The sequence below is a fragment of the Prunus persica genome, chromosome G8 (genome assembly GCF_000346465.2).
Source record: "Prunus persica cultivar Lovell chromosome G8, Prunus_persica_NCBIv2, whole genome shotgun sequence".
NCBI classification, from domain to species: domain Eukaryota; kingdom Viridiplantae; phylum Streptophyta; class Magnoliopsida; order Rosales; family Rosaceae; genus Prunus; species Prunus persica.
This window is the reverse complement of record NC_034016.1, coordinates 5,525,278-5,544,072: the sequence shown is the minus strand read 5'-3', so window position 1 is coordinate 5,544,072 and position 18,795 is coordinate 5,525,278. Positions and strand designations below refer to the sequence as shown.

At 34.9% G+C, this 18,795-nt stretch overlaps 1 protein-coding gene across 9 annotated transcripts; it reads left to right on the top strand.

The window, feature by feature from the left end:
* Positions 249–6,167, top strand: LOC18767477 (ankyrin repeat, bromo and BTB domain-containing protein DDB_G0293800). 9 transcript variants are annotated; one of them, XM_020569679.1, is made up of 5 exons: positions 249–1,845; positions 2,401–2,620; positions 2,724–2,806; positions 3,133–3,209; positions 3,932–6,167. In XM_020569679.1, exon 1 carries the CDS (start codon positions 414–416, stop codon positions 1,836–1,838), a length of 1,425 nt encoding a protein of 474 aa, XP_020425268.1. In that variant the 5' UTR covers positions 249–413; the 3' UTR covers positions 1,839–1,845; positions 2,401–2,620; positions 2,724–2,806; positions 3,133–3,209; positions 3,932–6,167. The 9 variants fall into 9 exon arrangements, with proteins under 9 accessions (XP_020425268.1, XP_020425269.1, XP_020425265.1 ...); XM_020569680.1 differs by having other exon boundaries at positions 2,716–2,806; XM_020569676.1 differs by having other exon boundaries at positions 2,401–2,806; positions 3,932–4,010; positions 4,262–6,167.

Here is an 18,795-nt window from a genome sequence, read left to right as displayed (position 1 = left end):
ACAAAAATGCCAAATGTCTCAAATACTAATTAATAGAGTTAATTATGTCTAATACCTAATTTTTCTTTAATTAAAACAGCTGGTGTTTCAGCGTGTTTTTCACTTTTTACTTTTTTACGCGCAACAACTCAGCAACTGAGTCACCGAGTTATCACACCGACCTTTCATTTTAGATTTTGAAAACCAAAATAGCGCCACAACAGTACATTCCCTCTTCTTTTCGTCTGTCTGTCTGTCTGTCTGTCTGTCTGTCTCTCTCTCTCTCTCTCTGCAACAAGTAAGCGAAAGCGATCGAGTGAGAGTATTGAGTTCAACGATTGAGCGAGTGATTTTCTCTGCAACGATTGAGCGAGTGATTTTCTGGGTTCTCTCTCTGTAAGGACTGTGTGAAATTTTGGGTTCTGAAATCAAGAATGGCGTGGTCTGCTATAAAGCGCAGACAATTGGAGGATGGTTTTGGTTCCTTTGAGTTTGAGTTTCAGACCCAGAAGAGGATAAGGTCTTCTAGGGTTTCTGAGACCCAACGGAGTGTAGCCGTTGAGGAAAAGTCGACCGTTGGTCTTCCTCTGCGCAAGGGTTTGGCTTCGTCTGCTACAAAAAATGCCAACCCAGAATCAGAAGATCTGGGTCTTGATGAAATCTGTCAGACCCAGAAGAGGAAGAGGTCTTCTAGGGTTTCTGAGACCCAACGGAATGTAGCCGTTGAGGAAAAGTCGACTGTTGGTCTTCCTCTGTGCATGGGTTTGGCTTCGTCTGCTACAAAAAATGCCAACCCGGAATCAGAAGAGGGTTTTGATGAAATCTGTCAAACCCAGAAGAGGAAGAGGTCTTCTAGGGTTTCTAAGACCCAACGGAAGGAAAAGTCGACTGTTGGTCTTCCTCTGCGCAAAATCAAAGGTTTGGCTTCGTCTGCTTCAAAAGAGACGTTGGATTGTTCTAAGGTCTTGGATTCTCTGATGAATCTCGGCCATGCGAGCTACTTCAACAAGCCCGTTGTTGATCCTGTGGCTGAGAATCTGCCGGGTTATTTCGACGAAATCTGGAGGCCGATGGATTTGGGTACTGTGAAATCGAAATTGGAGAGGGGTGTCTACTCCAGCGCTGCTGACTTTGCTGCTGATATCAGGCTTATCTTCTCAAACGCTTTCAGATATTTCCCCCTTGGGAGTAGAAATCGTGCAGCAGCCAAGCATCTCAGTGGGGTTTTTGAGACCCAATGGAAAGAAGCCGAGGAGAAAATGTCAAATGCTTGTCCTCCTCCTACTCCTCCTCTGCCCGAACGGAGACCAAATGGCAAGAGCTCTTCTGCTTGTACGGTTCTTATGCAAAATCAAGGGGTTGTTGGGGTTTCTGATTCTCACTCAGTTAAGTCAACCAAAGATGACGACTTGGGCACCCTTGTTCATCAAGCCATGTATCAGGCCACAGACAATCTTTCTCCATGTAAGGCTAGGCGAATTCAGTCGCTCAAGATGCGATTTTCAGGTACAATACGGAAAGCAAACAAGATACTAAAGGGTCTACCTGATTCTCCACCAAGGAGAAAATTGATGCATCGGATGGAGCAAAGGGAAACGGCTCGCCTTGCTATTTTGAACATGGAGAAGTCAGTCCAATTTGAGGACCCTTTAAAGGATCTCAAACAACTTGAGATTCTGTGTGGCTGTGGCAGTGAAAAGGTCTACCTTGGATTGCCTCTTAAGCATTTGGGTTTGTACCTCAAGGAAGATGACGAGTTGCAGGGTCAGGACGAGGAGGCGTTTCTGAATGGAGATTGGGAGGAAGGCGAGATCTGCTGGCAGGAAGGCGATTGGGAGGAAGGTGAGATCCGCTCATGAAGTACAGGTTAGAGTTTACAAGGGAAAATGAGGCATAGGTACAAGCCACCTTGCCTCTGTTATTTGTGTATATCGTTTATGTTGAGATGCCAGATTTGGAATATAACCCACTGCTCGACAAGATAGATGATGTAGAAGCGTGCTATTAGGGAATCTCTTTAAGTTTTACTTTCTAATTTGTTATAGATGAGGTTTCCAATGTGGATATAGTTGTATCTGCCTGATGCAATCCTACACATCCAGATATCTTGGAAAAATTAGCAAAGTATGCACTGTTATGGTGCATATAAGATAACATGTGCGTATGTTCCAGGATATAATTTGTTATAGATGAGGTTTCCAATGTGGATATCGTTTCTAAAATGTTTTACTTCTTGGAACTTTTTCCAGGATACAATAGAAGATAAAGTGTGTATGTTCTGTTGTGTGTGTTTGTGTGTACTATCCATGTTCATTGGCCATATACATTATACATATCATTGTACGTGTCAGATGAAGTGGACCATTGTGCTCTCTCTCTCTACTCTTTGTATTGTTTATTTCGTTTTTTTTTTTGTGCCAGTTTTTGTGTGATTGCTATTTGATGGCTAATGCAACTGAGAGCGAATGGTTTGGGCATGAGGGACAAAAGTACGTAAGTTTGCAAAAAAACTGAAATCAAATCACACGGAAGCTTATCAAGAACTTGGAGACAATTCCCCATCTTCGCAGGTGCATCAGCAGCAGCTTTTCTTTCCCTATGAACGTAAACCATAGAGAAATTCCAAACTCCAGCTAATCAGGTTTCTGCATCTTTAATCTGTTTTGATTTATTAAAGGAATGAAATGATGAATAAGTGTTTCGCATCTGTACAAATAAAATGATTTCTTGTATAAGCTGTTCAGTTGCGAAGGTTGTTGCTATAGAGTGTGTGCCCCACCCGTCTAACCCCAGCATTGGCATTTGCTTCAGTAACCCTGATAATCAGGTACCCCAGCTCCGTTTCACCTCTAAATTTATGCTTTAAAGATGAATGACATTTCATGCAACAATTTACAGAGCTGCTACTGTTTAGGAAATCTATGCTACCAATTTGTGTTCGTTGGTTTCATCTTGTCAGGTGTTTATGCCTTGTTTAGGAAAGCTAGGTAAATAAAATTTGTGTTTGTTAATACACACTTTGTGCCCTGTAGAGTTTTCAGTTCGCTATTCCCTGCACTTATCCAAATTTCGTTTGAGCTAGTATAGAAGCTTGAGATTGCTTCTTATAATGGTTTTTTCTTTCAATTTCTTTTGGCTTGGTGGCTGGTACAGTTTGCAGTTTGCATTGCTGTTGGAGTTGTGTGGCCTTCATCATCTCTTCAATAAGGGTTATATCATGGCTATTTCAGGTAAAATTGCTAAAGATTTTATATTATAGATAATATTTGTTTTTGTTAACTTGAAAAGGAAAATGGAGTGAAAATTCCATTATTGATTGTTCTAATAGGTTTTCTTGTGACCTTCCATACAATAAATGATTCGTTATCTTTGCTTTATGCTTAGCTAACATTGTTCTTAAGAAACTGCTACTTTCATTAACATAATGTATCACAATCATTTATAAAAGTGCTATAAAAAGGTCTGTGCAGTGATCTTTTTGTAATAGCTTCTATAATGATGTCTTGGATGCTATAATCCATTTTTGTTTTTTTGTTTCAAATACTTCCTACTTGGCTTAGAGGGATCTGTATATGCCTCTCAAAGACGATGAGATCTTTGAGCATGTACATGGGAGGTGACGATAAGTTAAATTTCTTGGCTATAGACCATGGGTTGATAAGTTAGTACTTTTATAATGCGGTGAAGATCATCACGTGTAGATACAAAGGAGCTATTGGCTTAGATTCACATTTTAAGATCAATAGGAACGGTTGAGAAGGTTGGTGTGCAAGGGACTCAGTTGCATTCTTTTAATTGAGACATCTCAAAGTGTTTGTGGAATTCACATCCCACAAATTGATGCTTTCATTGAGAGCCACCTCAACAGGATTTTCTATTTTGTTATAGATAACTTAGAACCTTGCTGTTATTAGGGAATCTCTTTTACATTTTACTTTCTAATTTGTTATAGATGAGATTTCCAATGTGGATATAGTTGTCTCTGCCTGATGCACTCCCAGACATCCAGATATCTTTGAAACATTAGCAAAGTATGTGCTTGTTCAGAAAGTTTATTTTTCTTTGTTCCGAGTACATTGCTTTCTGAGCTTATCATTGTGCTAGTTTTTCTTTCTTCCTTTTGGTTTAATAAAGAATGATAATGATGCAAGCCAGAATATTTAGCATCTTGAGCAACCAATTATTCCTTGTAAAAGAATGTTATTGCATCTTTATGTTGGTTTTGATTTAATAAGGATTTCTTGTCAAAGATGTTCAGTTGCAAAGGTTATTGGCTGTTCAGGTCCCCACAATTTTTTTTCCCTCTTGTACTGTCTCTTCACGTCAATAATGCCATAATATGAAGGAAAACTATGGAGTCTGGCCCCTTTTTTTAAACTCTGCAGTGGCATTTGCTTCAGTGACTCTGATAATCAGGTACACCATCTTCATTTCTCCTTTATATTTATGAAATAACCCAATCAGTGTTTTCTTTGTTTTTTCTTTTGTGGCTTAGATTTCTCCCTCCTTTTTTGTTTCTTTTTCTGGGGTCTCATTTATGTTGCTGTCACTATGGTTATGTTTTAAAGATTAATGACATTTCATGCAACAATTTACAGAGCGGCTACTGTTTAGGAAATCTATGCTACCAATTTGTGTTCTTTGGTTTCATTTTATCAGATGTTTTGAGCCTTGTTTCGGAAATCTGTGGTAAATAAAATTTAGGTTTGTTTCATACTAGTATGATTTTCACTGAGAACTGGGTTGATGAAGAAGAAAGGTTGTAAGTGAGTTTTAAAGTATACTAACTACATCTTATGAGATCTTGAGGTAGTTTGAGCATTATATATAGATTAGAATGCCCAGCAAGCAGCAGTGAATTTTTTTTATATAAGATGCCGTATCTGGTAAATAAAATTGTATACAGCTCTGGTTAGAGTTCATTTGGCATTGTAATATTTCACCTTTTCAAACGTTTTCTGTCAATGTACATGAGCACAAATTTAAGTCCACTCAAATTTTCTTTTATTATCATCAATGACTGAAAATCAAATAAACAGAAACCTTAGAAGTTCCACGTTTTAAACAATCGCCAGAGCTGATGAGGGCACTCCAAACAATAAAAATAGGAAACCATTTTTATTTGGACATGTTAAACAGATCCTTGGTTGGTTCTCATCATTTACAAAAAAAAAAACCATGTACTTTCTGAAGTGCCTAAGCCTGCAGTGGGGCAGATTTCTAATGGGGAGCAGACGCAGTTTCTGTTACTGTTTGATCTCTAATTATACTATCCCTGCTCTATAGTTTCTAACTGTTATGTGTATCAGAGTAGAATAACTAGTAAGGTTGGCTTGGCACACCATAAATTTGACTTGGTTTACCCTTCCTACAGTCTAAAAACTTGTACATTAAGCTTATTTTTTAAAATGTATGGACTTTTGGGTTGTGTGTAGATTGTTCTGATTTTAGCATTGTGTTAATTGATTTTGATTCAATTATGGTGAGTATATGTCCTGGGCCCTTTTTCAGGTGATAGAAGCAAGTCAGGCATTTTAAAAGCTTCTTTTTCTTTAACTTTTAATAGAATTTTCTTTTCTTAACTACTGCTGTCAACTCTTTGGGTTCTGATTTTCTGATTGTCATTGTAAGTCTTCTAATTGAGCATGATATTGTCTTTGTGTTTTGATTTTCTGATGGGTATCGTGTTTACTCTGTCTTCTTTTGTTTTTACTATATCTTTTGTGCCTAAACATATCTTGCTCTTTTTCCTCGTTGTTGGGTTAGTTTGTGACCTAGGTTTGTTTTCACTAGTATTATGTATAAGATCGTTTAAAAATGTGTTTAAACACATCTTTAGTTCCTATTCTTCATTGCTTGTTTATCTTGTTTGATGCTTGAGCTTTATTTTCGGGTACTAAGATGTTTGAGCCTTATTTTTGGGTACTGAGATGTTTGAACAATATATTAAGGTTACCATCCAAATGTTTATGTTTTCCTGAAATATACTCTTGAAGAAATCTTTGGTCCCAATTCTTCATTGCTTGTTTTATCTTGTATGATGGTGAACCTTATTTTCAGGTGCAAAGATGTTTGAACTCCAAGTTTTTCTTCTTCAATTTTTTGTTTTTGCATGATTTCAATATTGGTCGTATTAAAATAAAAGAATTGACATATTGGCAGAAAATATGGGTATAAATGGACCTCATAAGGAAAGAAACAAAGATAATAGATTTACCTATTCCATTGTCTAATTGAGAATCGAGTGTCCCATAATGGACACTCAATTTAATCCTGTTTTTCTTTTTGGTTTTGGTCAAAATCTTGTTGCATACGGTTGGCCAATGTTGAACCTTGTAAGTCCAAATCAGACATTGTGAAGTGGAGAATTTTCTGTTTTCTGTTTCATGCACTTACCTTACCCCATACTAATATAATTTTCATAGGATTGTGTGCACTACATGAGATCTTGAGGTAATTGTGTGAGTACGTAAATACAATCCGAACAGAAACAGATTAGTAATTGAGTTGTAGTATTTAGTTCTCTACTAGCTAGTTGTTACATTAGTAGTGGATCATAAATGGTCAGTTCTCTTCAATAGTCTGGGGAATATAAGATTCAATTTTATTAAGTATTGTATTGTTTCACATGTTCTGAAAATTTACAGATGCCATTTTCTTTTGAAAAAAGTTCTCTATATATGTTATGAGTTGGTGCTATAATGTTGATATGTTTCTGTTTCCTGACGGTTCATCAGGGAAATTGAAGTATTTCTCATAATATGTCCCTCTTGTGCTATACCCCTTCGCGTCAATAATTTCATAATATGATGAAAACTATGGACTGTGTGCCCCATCGTCACTGTCATTTGATTCACTATGTTTTCTTTGTTGTCTTTTGTGCCTTGGATTACTCTCTTCCCCCGCCCCTCTTTTAAAGATGAATGACATTTCATGCAACAATTTACAGAGTGGTTAACTGTTTTAGGAAATCTATGCTACCAATTTGTGTTTGATGGTTTCATCTTGTCAGGTGTTTGAGCCTTGTTTAGGAAATCTGTGGTAAATAAAATTTGTGTTTGTTAATACAGACTTTGTGCCTTGTAGAGTCTTATCCAAATTGTATACTAGTATGATTTTCACTGAGAACTTGGGTTGATGAAGAAGACAGGTTATAATTTTTGAAGTATACTATCTGCATCTTATGAGATCTTGAGGTAGTGTGAGCATTATATTTAAGATTAGAATGCCCAACAGACAGCAGCTCTGGTTAGAGTTGATTTAGTATTGTATTTGTTCACCCCAAAAAGGGTGGCTTTGTATATATTTATTGTTTTTGATACAAACGATATTCTACTTTAATCTAATTTAAACTACGTGAATGATTTTTTAAATATTCAAAGCCCTTTAGTGGGCTGGTGTATATTTTGCATGATGGTTTGCACAAGCGTGCCGCTATTAGTATTGTTAAGCCCAATAGAAAGAGGTAATTCAGATAAAACTGGAATAAAGTCTTACGCGTTATGAAATCTCAACGCATTTTCAATCCATTGCGTTCTAAATAGAGAAATGGTTGTGATTGATTCTTTTTTATGCCTAGATTGATTCTTTTTTTTAAATATCTCCATTTTGGACAAACTTAATCAGGAATGCACTAGTATTTAAATCATCACAGTTTGAGTTAGACATCAATTGGAAATCATACCAGCTAAGGAAGAAAGCATGGCAAAATAAAGAGTTTCAACATGAGTTGTCAACTAGAAACCCCGAAATGAAAGCAAGTTGAGAAGAAGTTGATATTATTTCAGATATAGATAGTCTGTCCATGTGGCTTCGAATTCTGGTAATATAACTCCTCTCAATTGCATCGTGGGCAAGCCAAGTAGCCCAAAGACTAGGGAACAACTTTCCCTGAATTACTGTTGAAATTAAGTAGCCATGGAAATTAGGGATCGGGATTTCCCAGTTTAATTTTCGCCAAAAGAATCGTCATTTCACAATTTCCATTAAGCATGAATTCTTTCTCATTGTGATTTTTGTTATTTACAAAATTTGGCGTACATAAATCAAAATATTGAAATTATTAATTGCATGAAATTTAAACGATGGAGATCTAAATTCTGTCATTTAAAAATTCTTTGTAATTTTCCATTACTTCATCAAAATAGAGGGTTAGGGCATCTCCAGTCATAAAGCTAAATGTAGTACAGGGCTAAAAACTTAGCCTTCCAAAATATTAATTTTTTAAAGAATAATGCATGACTAAATTTTTCCATCTCCAGCCATGCATGGCTATATTTTAGGGTCCTTATTTTATTATTTTGAGAAAAACTATGGTATAACACTCATACATTCCACAACTATGTATTATTTAATTTAATTTAACTACTATTTAGAGTTAATATTCTATATATGACAATATTTCTAATAAGATTTTGTGTTCACGTGACATGTCTTATCCTGAAGGAATCTTAATAATTTTTCGAGCTATGATTTTTGAGTGACATGTGTTGAATTTTTTATAATTTTTTCTTACATAACACGAATTGAAACATTTAAAACATAAGTATGTGTGAAAACGTGAATTGAACATATTTTAAACATTTTAAAACGTTGAAAGCATAATTTTTCAGGCTCCAACAATCATGACCAGTAATTTTTTATAATTTTTTTTTCTTAAATAACACAAATTGAAAACATTTAAATAGGCTTATATATATATCTTTCCAGCTGACATCATCGATGACGTAAGCATTTTTAATGTTGGCTATTGGATATGTATTTGCACGAGATGATTCGTGCTCTTGCCCACACTTGATAATTTATCCTTTTCAAAAGCACATGCATGGGGCTCACAAAACATTTGGCCTAGGCTAAAGCTAGGCTACATGTGGCCCGGTGGCCCTCCAAATTTGGCCAAAATTTTGTTTAGCCCATGACTGGAGATGAGTTTTCCAATATTTTAGGGCTATATTTGGGATATAACCCATGACTGGAGATGGCCTTATGATTCTTATAAGCATTCATCCCAACATACAAAATACGACATGCTTAATGGCACTTCTATAATTGTAGGGAGTTTTTCAATATTTTCATTGTGTATAATTGTTTTTAAGAGTTTTACACTTTTTAAGTTGTTTTGTTTTGACTCGGGTTGGTTAAGGTTTGGTTTATCCCTCGATTTGGAAGCAAAACCCAAACTGACACAAGATCTAGTTCGGTTTAGTTTTAATAAAACATTTGTGGTTTGGAAGAAGAGAAAAAGAGGATGATGTGAAGAAGAGAGAAATGAGAAGAATAGTTAAATAGAAAGAAGAATGAAATAGGAAAACGATAAAATATACAATAGAGAACGAGGTGAAGAGATAATGGGCAAGAGAGAGGAAAAGGAAGAAGTGAAAAAGAGACACAACAAGAAATGAGTATGATTCACTTAAAGAAAATGTAGTGCTAGAGTTGTTATTTAGTTGGGTATTAATTGGGCTAAAGTATCGACATATTACTTTGGGTTACCAATATGATATGAATATTAATTTGTCTTACTAATAAATTTGGATATAAATGAATATGTACGCTTAACAAAACTGGTCTAATCCAATTTGAATCGGTTTTTTCAAGGCAAGAATTGGAACGGGAACCAATCCTGAACGGTTCGGTTGGTTTTTTTAGACTCCTCCATCAGGTATAAGGGTCTTGGTTTACCCTTGATAAATATGCAGAATTTTTCCCAATCGGATGGAACCAAACATCTTTAGGAATGCATTGCACATAAAAAATTTGAACTATCAAAACGTTTAAGTACGACAAGCAAGTTAACTCATCAACACCAATATTAATTCTTTCTCATGATCCTTCAACTTTACTCCCTAGTCTCTACAACTACTTTCCATCCTTAGTTCGTCTAACCTGGACCACCTAGACATTACTTTGGATGGAATTATCTTAATACTTGTATTCAAAGTCAAATCCAACAACCTCATTTTGGCCAAGTTTCCTATTGCTTTTGGTAATTCCTCAAAAGAAAATTTTTCATGCTAAGAATCTCAAAGTTTCTTTAATTCTCCAAGTGCGGAGATGTTCTTTAATGACCAATGGCATTCATCTAGATTCAATGTTTAGAGGTTTGTTAGGAGATTGAAAATGAAGGTACTAACGACATACAAGTTGTACTAAGGTCTAAGATACTTAATGCATTTAGACTTTGAAAAAAAGTTTATGATATCTCCTCTAGTGTACGAGTATGATCTAGAACTAATGTACGTACTTAATCTAAGATACAATTTATTTAGTCTATAATATGCAATACATAGTTTAATATTAATTTAAAAAAAATATATACAATTTCAATGGGTAGGCCAAGCCTAGCCAGGTCAAGCCCATGGAAGCATGATGTCCATAGACGGGTTTAGGGCGTTGAAACCCAACTAAGGCCCAACTCAACCCTAAATAATGATTATACCATAAATGAATTTCTATAAATACCATTCATTCCCTCCATTTCTCCTCACACCCAAACTCTCCAAAATAGATCTGGCAATATTGCACACGACCAGTTAACACGGCACAAATTCGCACAAAATAATCAGTATTTGGGTTGAGCTTAATGGGTTGGGTTGAAAACAGGTGAACCTGTTAGTCACATGTTAAGTTAACGGGTCTTGTCGGATCGAAAACGGGTGAACCCATTAACGTGGGTAATTTTTTTATTTTGCAAAATATTTTTTTTTTCCTTTTCTTCTTCACCTTTTCCTCTTTACTTTTCTTATTTCTTTTGTGTCCTTTTCTTCTTTCCTTTCTGTCTTTTTCTTCTCTTTTTTTTCTTCTTTTTTCCTTCTCTTCTTCTCTTCTTCTCTCCACTCAAAGAACTCAGCCAGCCCAACCACTAAAATCCACCGACGAGCCCAGCCATGGATCAAGGATGATGTATCTAGGTCGGGTTCCACAGAGGGTGGTTAGTTCTAGAGCTGTTTGCTCTGGTTCTCTCAATCAATTTTGAATTTTCTTTCTTTCTCAGTTTATGTTGTTGTTGGGTTTTTGGGTTTTAAGATATGTGTGAGAGAGATATATACTGTTTCGGGGGGGGGGGGGGAAGGGAGGGAAGGACACAGAAGGCGTGTTGGCTGGCTGGGTAAAGAAGTCGTACTGTGATAGTTTTTTTGTTCTTCTTCTGGTTTATGCTTAATAGGTCGTGTTTAGGTCTAGTATTTGTCACTTGTTAACTTAACGAGTCGTGTTGTGTTAATCGTTAACTTAACGGGTTGATACGAACACGACCCGTTTGCCAAGTCTACTCCAAAACCTTCCTCCCTCTCTTCCTCTCCTCCTCCACCATTAAAGTCACTATTCTGATATTCTTCGGGGTTACCATTTATCCCAGTTACTATTCATTCAAAACCACTATTTATACTCAAAATTGCTCGTTGCTCAAGGGAATATTGTGGGAATGGTGTTGTGTAGAGATTTCTAAAAACTCTACAACCAAACTTTGAGAGTATAAATCACCTAGCATGCCATATCTAGTATGAAATCAAAGTAAGAGCGGTAGCATTAAATAAAATAGGGATTCATGCAAATCTCATTTTTATAAGTCTATGAAAGTATGCACCAAAGACTCTCTAAATCCTATTTGAGAGAAAGATAAGATGTTCATACCCTTGGAGCGAATCTTGAAACCAAGAATGGTATTCAAGTAGAGGGAGTGGTCCATTTGTTGTTGGCTCTCCCTTTGATGTTGATTCTCCACCTTGTAGCTCGTACAAAGATATGCATCTCCCCGAATCTCTTCATCAAGGATTGAATGGGATGAGAGAATGAGTAGACAACAAGTGAAGGGTGGTGCTAGCACCCTCACTTGATGTGATAGATTCAAGGGGTTAGGGAAAGATAGTTTGATGTTTTCTCTCTTTCAATTTCACCAACTCGAAAAACCCTTGGATGATAGGATACCATAGCTACACACTTATAGGATCAAAAATATCACAAGAGTGACAAAAATACCCCCATGCCCTACTGTAGTCGCAAGACCACACCCCCCCCCCCCCCCCCCCCCCCCCCCCCCTCTTTTCTCCCTTTGTGTGTCATCTTTGTGCTATCTTGGTCCAACATATTAATCCTATAATGTGTCACATATGTGCCTAAGTCCATATGGTCAAATACCTTTTGAATTTCCAAGTCATATGGGATCTTTAATTAAAGTTTCATGACTATAATTGAATAATTAAATTAATCTAATTAATTTAATTACTCCAATGACTTGACTAATTCAATCACTCACTTGTCTATCGAGTGTTGGTCCCGGTCATCCTTAGTTGACCGTGTCAACTGTTAGGTTAATCGTTTGAACTTTGACCTTTGACTTTCACATTGACTTTGACCAAGTCACAAAATCATTCATTCTCTTCTTAATTTCCCAATTAATTCCTTTTCGGTGTGCGATCTTATAGGTTTTAATTAGCGAGGCAATGGATATGAATGATTCATTCTGAATCAAGCGTGAATTGTATCACTCCATACAATTCTCCCTATTAGTGAAGACTAATTGTAATTAGTCCTTACAAGGCTTCCACAAGCCATGAGTGACACGTAACAATATGTCATAGCTACCCAAGCTAAAAAGAATTCATTTAGAGAACCTAGTCAGTTTGTGATTACAATGCAATTCGATCCTTCTCTAATTCAATACTCTATGTCATATTCTCAGGATATGGTAAACTTGTGTCAAAATCTCTACTATGACATCTCTATATTATATGATTCAATTTGATGAAATCGCAAACGTTCTTGTTTCAATTTCCATCCGATACTTTGGCCAAAGATTCAAGAATCACATCTTTAGAGTATTCTCTCTTCTTACTAAGAGCAGAGATTTCTTATTGTACATTCACCTATCTTTGCGTATATGCTGAGAATCCTGAGGAACATCTTTAAGTCACATTATTTTGATACAACCATATGGTGCTCTCAAAGATAAACAACATATATACAAAACAACTGTGATGTCTCAAGTATAAGGATTAACTTGCATTATCACAAAATAGAATTCTTTATTTGACACTTGTGAGTAAGACTTCCATACAAGTATTTCAGAACTGATCGCGTTCAGTGGACTCCGTCTTCTATAGAGCACCTACACATATGTCTCAGGGTCTCTATACGAATGACTTGAGACTAATCATCCTCCCAATTGAGCAGACATAATGTGTACCAGTCTTTGCGGGTCACCATTGTCCAATTGGTGATCCTATGACTAGGAACATTTTTAGGATACGATATTTATATATATAAAAAGGTCTTGTGCATCTAACCTCTTTAGACCACTTTTCATTTATATCTTAATCCATGGACTTGTTACTTTGTGTACGTTATCTATATATATAAAGCAAAAGGCAGAGAATGGTGAAACATTCAAAATACCAGAAAATGCCCTTGGTTAATGCAAACATTAAGAATTCAAATTATTAATTAAATGAGGATAATATTGTAAATTCACACTTTTTCATATTTAAAAAAATTAAAAGAAAAAGAAAAATCAGATAATGGATCCTATTTTTATAGAACACAACTACCCATTATCTTTTTTAATTCTAAAAATAAAAAGAAAAACGAAAAAGAAAACCAATTGGCACATGCGTGAGCATGTGTCAAGGGGCTAGTGTATCTAAAGCAACATTCTTGCCCCTTTGATTATTATATATATATATATTATTTTCTTAGAATTATCCATTTTATATTGGCTTCTAGAGCATATATCTAACATTTGTATTTACTATTCATCATTTCGTGTCATCTTCATAAGGGGATACTATTTACTCGAGGTCACGATTCACTCAACTTACTATTCATCTCACTATTTTACCGAGGTAATTCCTATTCCTTATCTCGTATTTCACTCTTTTTAATTCCATATTCCTTTTTCTAAAGTGTTATCTTGCCCAATTTAAAATTGGTAAATTCAATTAATTCAATTTTCTTAAATTGGGTAATTTTCCAAGTTATTCCTAAAATTGGACCCTTATGCCGTTACTCTACCATTTTGAATTCTCATCAAAATATTCTGATGAGCCTATTTTTCCCATTTTCCTTGGACTATTATTATCGGAACTAATTATACCTATTTCTTCTGGTCTAGATGTATGAACAATATTAGATTATTTGGACTTTAACATTACTGTACTGTGAACTGGTCATTTTTGGACTAGGGATGGAACTTGAAGGACACTCTCGCTACCATATGAGGTAAGTTGGTTGTATTTTTATTTATGGTAAGTGTAGTTGGCCTACAGTAATCGGTCGTCAGACAAGTAGATTATGGGTACCTGAAAAACGTTTGTGAAAGTTGTGTGAGCATGCCAACTGTTTTGGATCTTATATTTATATTGAAATGGTTTGTGTTGTGCATATTCTTTTAATTATTTTTCTTAAACAGTATTATATTATTTTCACTATCTATTTTCAAACCTAGCCGGGAACCCCATATTGAACTGATGAACATATGTGATGCTCACCCCTACCTGTCCTTGTAGATTAAAATCCTTGAGCGTCACCTTCTTGTTATTTCCAAACCTGTCAATTGTTTGTTCATGTTCCATGTCCATATTCGACAGGTCGTGATTTCCTCTCCTTGGAGCAGACTGTGTTTGTGGTTCATGTCCCTCCTCTATCTATAAATAAAGGATGGGTTCGTGTGTATTTTAATTTCTAGTTTGTGAAATAACTTTTGAGGTTTCTGGCATTGTTCTCTTTAATAAAGTTTGTTTAATATTTTCATTTACCGATGCTATTAAAAGACTCTAATCCAATCCATTGTAATTAAATAAAGGTGTATTTTTGGAATCTTGGAGTATATCTCCAGGGATATGGATATTATATTTTCGGGATCTTTAAGGTACGTGCCGCTGTCATGTGTCCTGATTTTGGGGTGTGACAAGAGAGCTCCTAGGTTTTGTAGTTTTAGGTGTTCCTGTTATACGCTCATTTTAAATTTTATTGATAATCTTTTGTTCTTGCTATTAAAACCCTAGGGACGTTATGAACTGCAGTAGATTCAAGATAAAAACATACTTACATCGCTAAGATTCCTTAATTTTATATTTATTTTGAGAAGTTAATTTACCATCCTTAGAAATGTGCAGAAAAATAGTAAATATTTCATATATGTTTTTTTATTCAAATATTGGATATATGTTTAGGTTTGACATATCCTTTAGTTCTTAACAATTAACAAGCATAAGTTAATTATCAATAATATTCCAATGTTAGATGAGGTTTCAGGTTCGAATATCTCCTTATTATTGATAAAAAAAAAGTATCATGTTATTGAAAAAAAATATCACAAATTTATACTAGAGTGGACGTGATTCAATTTAATTCACTCTAGACATTAACCTAATTACATCAATGAATAAAACTAATCCATTTAGTGACTGGTCTGGTTTAGTTATTTTCTGGTTATAGTTGAGAAAAAAATTTCTCTTTGAGAATTGTGAAATTTTGAGAGATATGACACCAAAATTGAATGAGGTGCAGATTTTAATTTTTGCTACTAAATGGTTGATATCAATATATGAGATGAAACATATAAGTGAAATGTTATAAACCAACTAATTGCATTTTGGTTCATTTCAAATCGAAATTACACTCTTTTTGTGTGTGTAAAAATTGAACTAGACCTTGGTTTTGTTTCAAATATAAAATTTTTACACACAAAATGAATATTGTCATGTTGGTTCTATTTTTATTTACTTATCTTTTAATAATTCTTAAAATTTAAAAATAAAACCTTTATGTGGATGAAAATATTTTTCTATTGTAGATACTGTAAATCAAACTCTTTCATTTTATGTCTTCTGATTTTACCTTTTAACTAATCAACTAAGTTCTAACCCAATATATAGAGTGCGTTGAGTCAAATTAAGTCCAATTTGGTAATAGGAAAGCAAAAATATTTTCTTAAATTTTTGCATGATGATAGCCTAAAGTAAAAATAAAGAAATAAACTTTAAATTATAGCTTTCACACATCAAATTCTGATTGCTATATATATATATATATATATATATGCAAAATTCTCCTATGCACGTTACTTGCAAACGCCATGTGTATTACCCCTCCTTACTTTCCTGCCTGTTTATAATAGTATCCGCACGATACTAACTAACTAACTAACTAACTAACTATTTAACGAACTAACTAACTAACTATATATATATATATATACAGTTTTGCTCACATCACGATGACTTGATTTTAATTAAAATGTTGACACTAAAGGTGAAGCGGCAGATCAATCGAATGGTATTGTAGCTTTGATATGTTTTAATTGATAAAACTTAAAGCCATGCGCTACAGCTTTTTGGTGTTTTTTTTTTTTGTCATACGCAAGTGGCAGCCTCAACTTTATTGATTATTGAATTAATTTAATATTTTATTAAACTGAAAAGGCCGGCAGCTTAGGGCAGCCCAAGAGGTTTACTTTAATTAATTGTTCAACGCCTCCATCTTCTCTACATCTTTCTGACATTGACATCCCCATCACATCAGACCATAACCGCACAACTCAACTCATCCTTCTAAGTTCAAGTCAGTACTATTTTAATTTATTTTAGTTATTTTTTTACTCGTATTATAATATTTAATATCTTATTTTCGTTTCAAACCAAAAAATATCTTAATTGTGCTTGCTATTCCAAATTGCCTATCATAATTTCTTGACCAAAGTTTTTCATTATACAGGCAGGCAATTGTTCATTTATTTTCTTAGTTTTTTTTTCTTTGCTTCTTCTTTTAGAAACATTATTCTCTTATTTTTATGATTTTTTTAAAAAAAAATATTGTTTTCATTGTAATCGTTTCATGAAGATATGGATTACATGGCCCTAGAATTAGATGGCCATTTTGAAGGGGCTAGGCAATATAGACTAAATTCAGATTCAGATTCGCGTGACAAAATCTACATGCTGCAACTAAGAGATCACAAGCCAAAGTCAGGCCAAGGATTTGAGTTATTAGATGATGCTCATGAGTTCTACAATAATTATGCCAAGGAAGCTAGTAGGAAGAGTAAAGAAACTAATGAAATCCTATAAAAAGAGTATGTGTGTTCTAAAGAAGGAGAGACCGCTAAAGGAGTTGGTTAGAAAAAAAGGCGTAGAGGTATTACTCGTGAGGGTTGTAAGGCAAAGCTTGCTGCGGTGAAGTCGAAATTGGGAACCTATGTAGTCAGCCTATTTTTGGAGGGTCACAACCACCCATTAACAAGTCCTAAAAGAGTACACTTGTTAAGGTCTCATCGTACAGTTTCAAATTCTCATAATGTACAACCCAACTATTTTCAACAACAAATATGCCTACACATCAACAATTTAGCCTTCTTGAAATGAAAGTTGGGGGGATAGAAAATGTTGGATGTCTAGAGAAGGATATTTACAATAATGAAAGGAATTTGCGTAATGGGTTGAAGGGACATGATGTAGATATGTTGTATGAGCACTTCCAGCTAGAGCACGAAAAGAATCCGTCCTTCACTTTTAAGATTGAGGCCTGATGAAGAAGATAGAATTACTCATTGTTTTTGAGCTGACACAAAATCTAGGAAGGCGTACACACTTTTTGGCGATGTGGTTGTGTTTGATAGTACTTATAACACTAATCGGTATGGTATGATATTTGCACCATTTGTAGGGGCCAATAATCATGGTCAAAGTGTTTGCTTGTTTATTCCTAAGTGATGAGACAACTAATTCTTTTCTTTGGCTATTTGAGCATTTTAAGAAAGCCACACCTGGAGGTTCCCCTAAAATGATTATTACTGATCAAGATTCAACAATGACAAAAGCCAGTGTACAAGCTTTTCCAATATTGCATATGGCACTTTTTCTTAATAATAAGGTATTATTTGCTTAAAGTATTTTTTCTTACTAGAGCATGTCAATTATAAAGAAAACATAGGTATCAAACAAACATGGACAATTTGTTTCGAACAGAGAAAAATGACGGGAAAAAAAGAAGAAAGAAAAATTGAGAAAAAGCGAGACAAGGAAACAAGAAAAAAGAAAAGAGAATGAAACAATTGTAAGAGAAAAGTTTGAGAGTGAGAATGAAAAAATGAAACAGAAGAAAGAGAGAGAAACAATTATGTCCATATTCACCCCGAAAGTGAGAAAGAACGGACAAAAAAAGAAAAAAGAACGAATGAAAAGACAAAAAGGAGAAGAGGAATGCTATTCACAATCGCTCTAAAACGATTCTCACGATACTTGCCAGACACGTGAATATGCGTTCCCAATGTATCCACCCTTTTTATTTTTTTTATTCTTCTCTCTTTCGTTCTCTCGATTCCGAATGTATCCACCCTACGTGACCACGCCACTAATATAAGACCTACCAGTTAGCACTGGGGACTCTTAGCTCTGTTGGAGATGCAATATGGTATAATAATGCAGTTACTTTCTTTTTGTACAAGAAATATTGGGGAAGTATGCATTCAAAACAATAATTCTTCTTCATCACTCGAACTACAAATTTCTCCCTACGGTACTCTAAAAATATGTAATTATAATATCAATAAATAAATACACCTTTAATGGTAGACTGTACTGTATAGCGTTCGTGACCACCGACGGGGTAGCTTTCAGACAGAGAGGAAGCTTCGAAACAGTGTGATAATAATAATAAAATATTTGTGGGTCCCTACAAATCATGTAATTAGTGGTTATGAAGCTGTGCTTTGGTGGATTTGCGCACATAAAAAATTAAAACTAATAATTAAATAGAAAACTAATACAATGAACTAAATAAAATCGGTTTTACCAAACTACCCTTTGCTCCGTATACAGTTAG

Bases quoted from the DNA above. Each gene is read 5' to 3' on its own strand.
- LOC18767477 (XM_020569679.1), top strand. From the start codon at position 414: ATGGCGTGGTCTGCTATAAAGCGCAGACAATTGGAGGATGGTTTTGGT.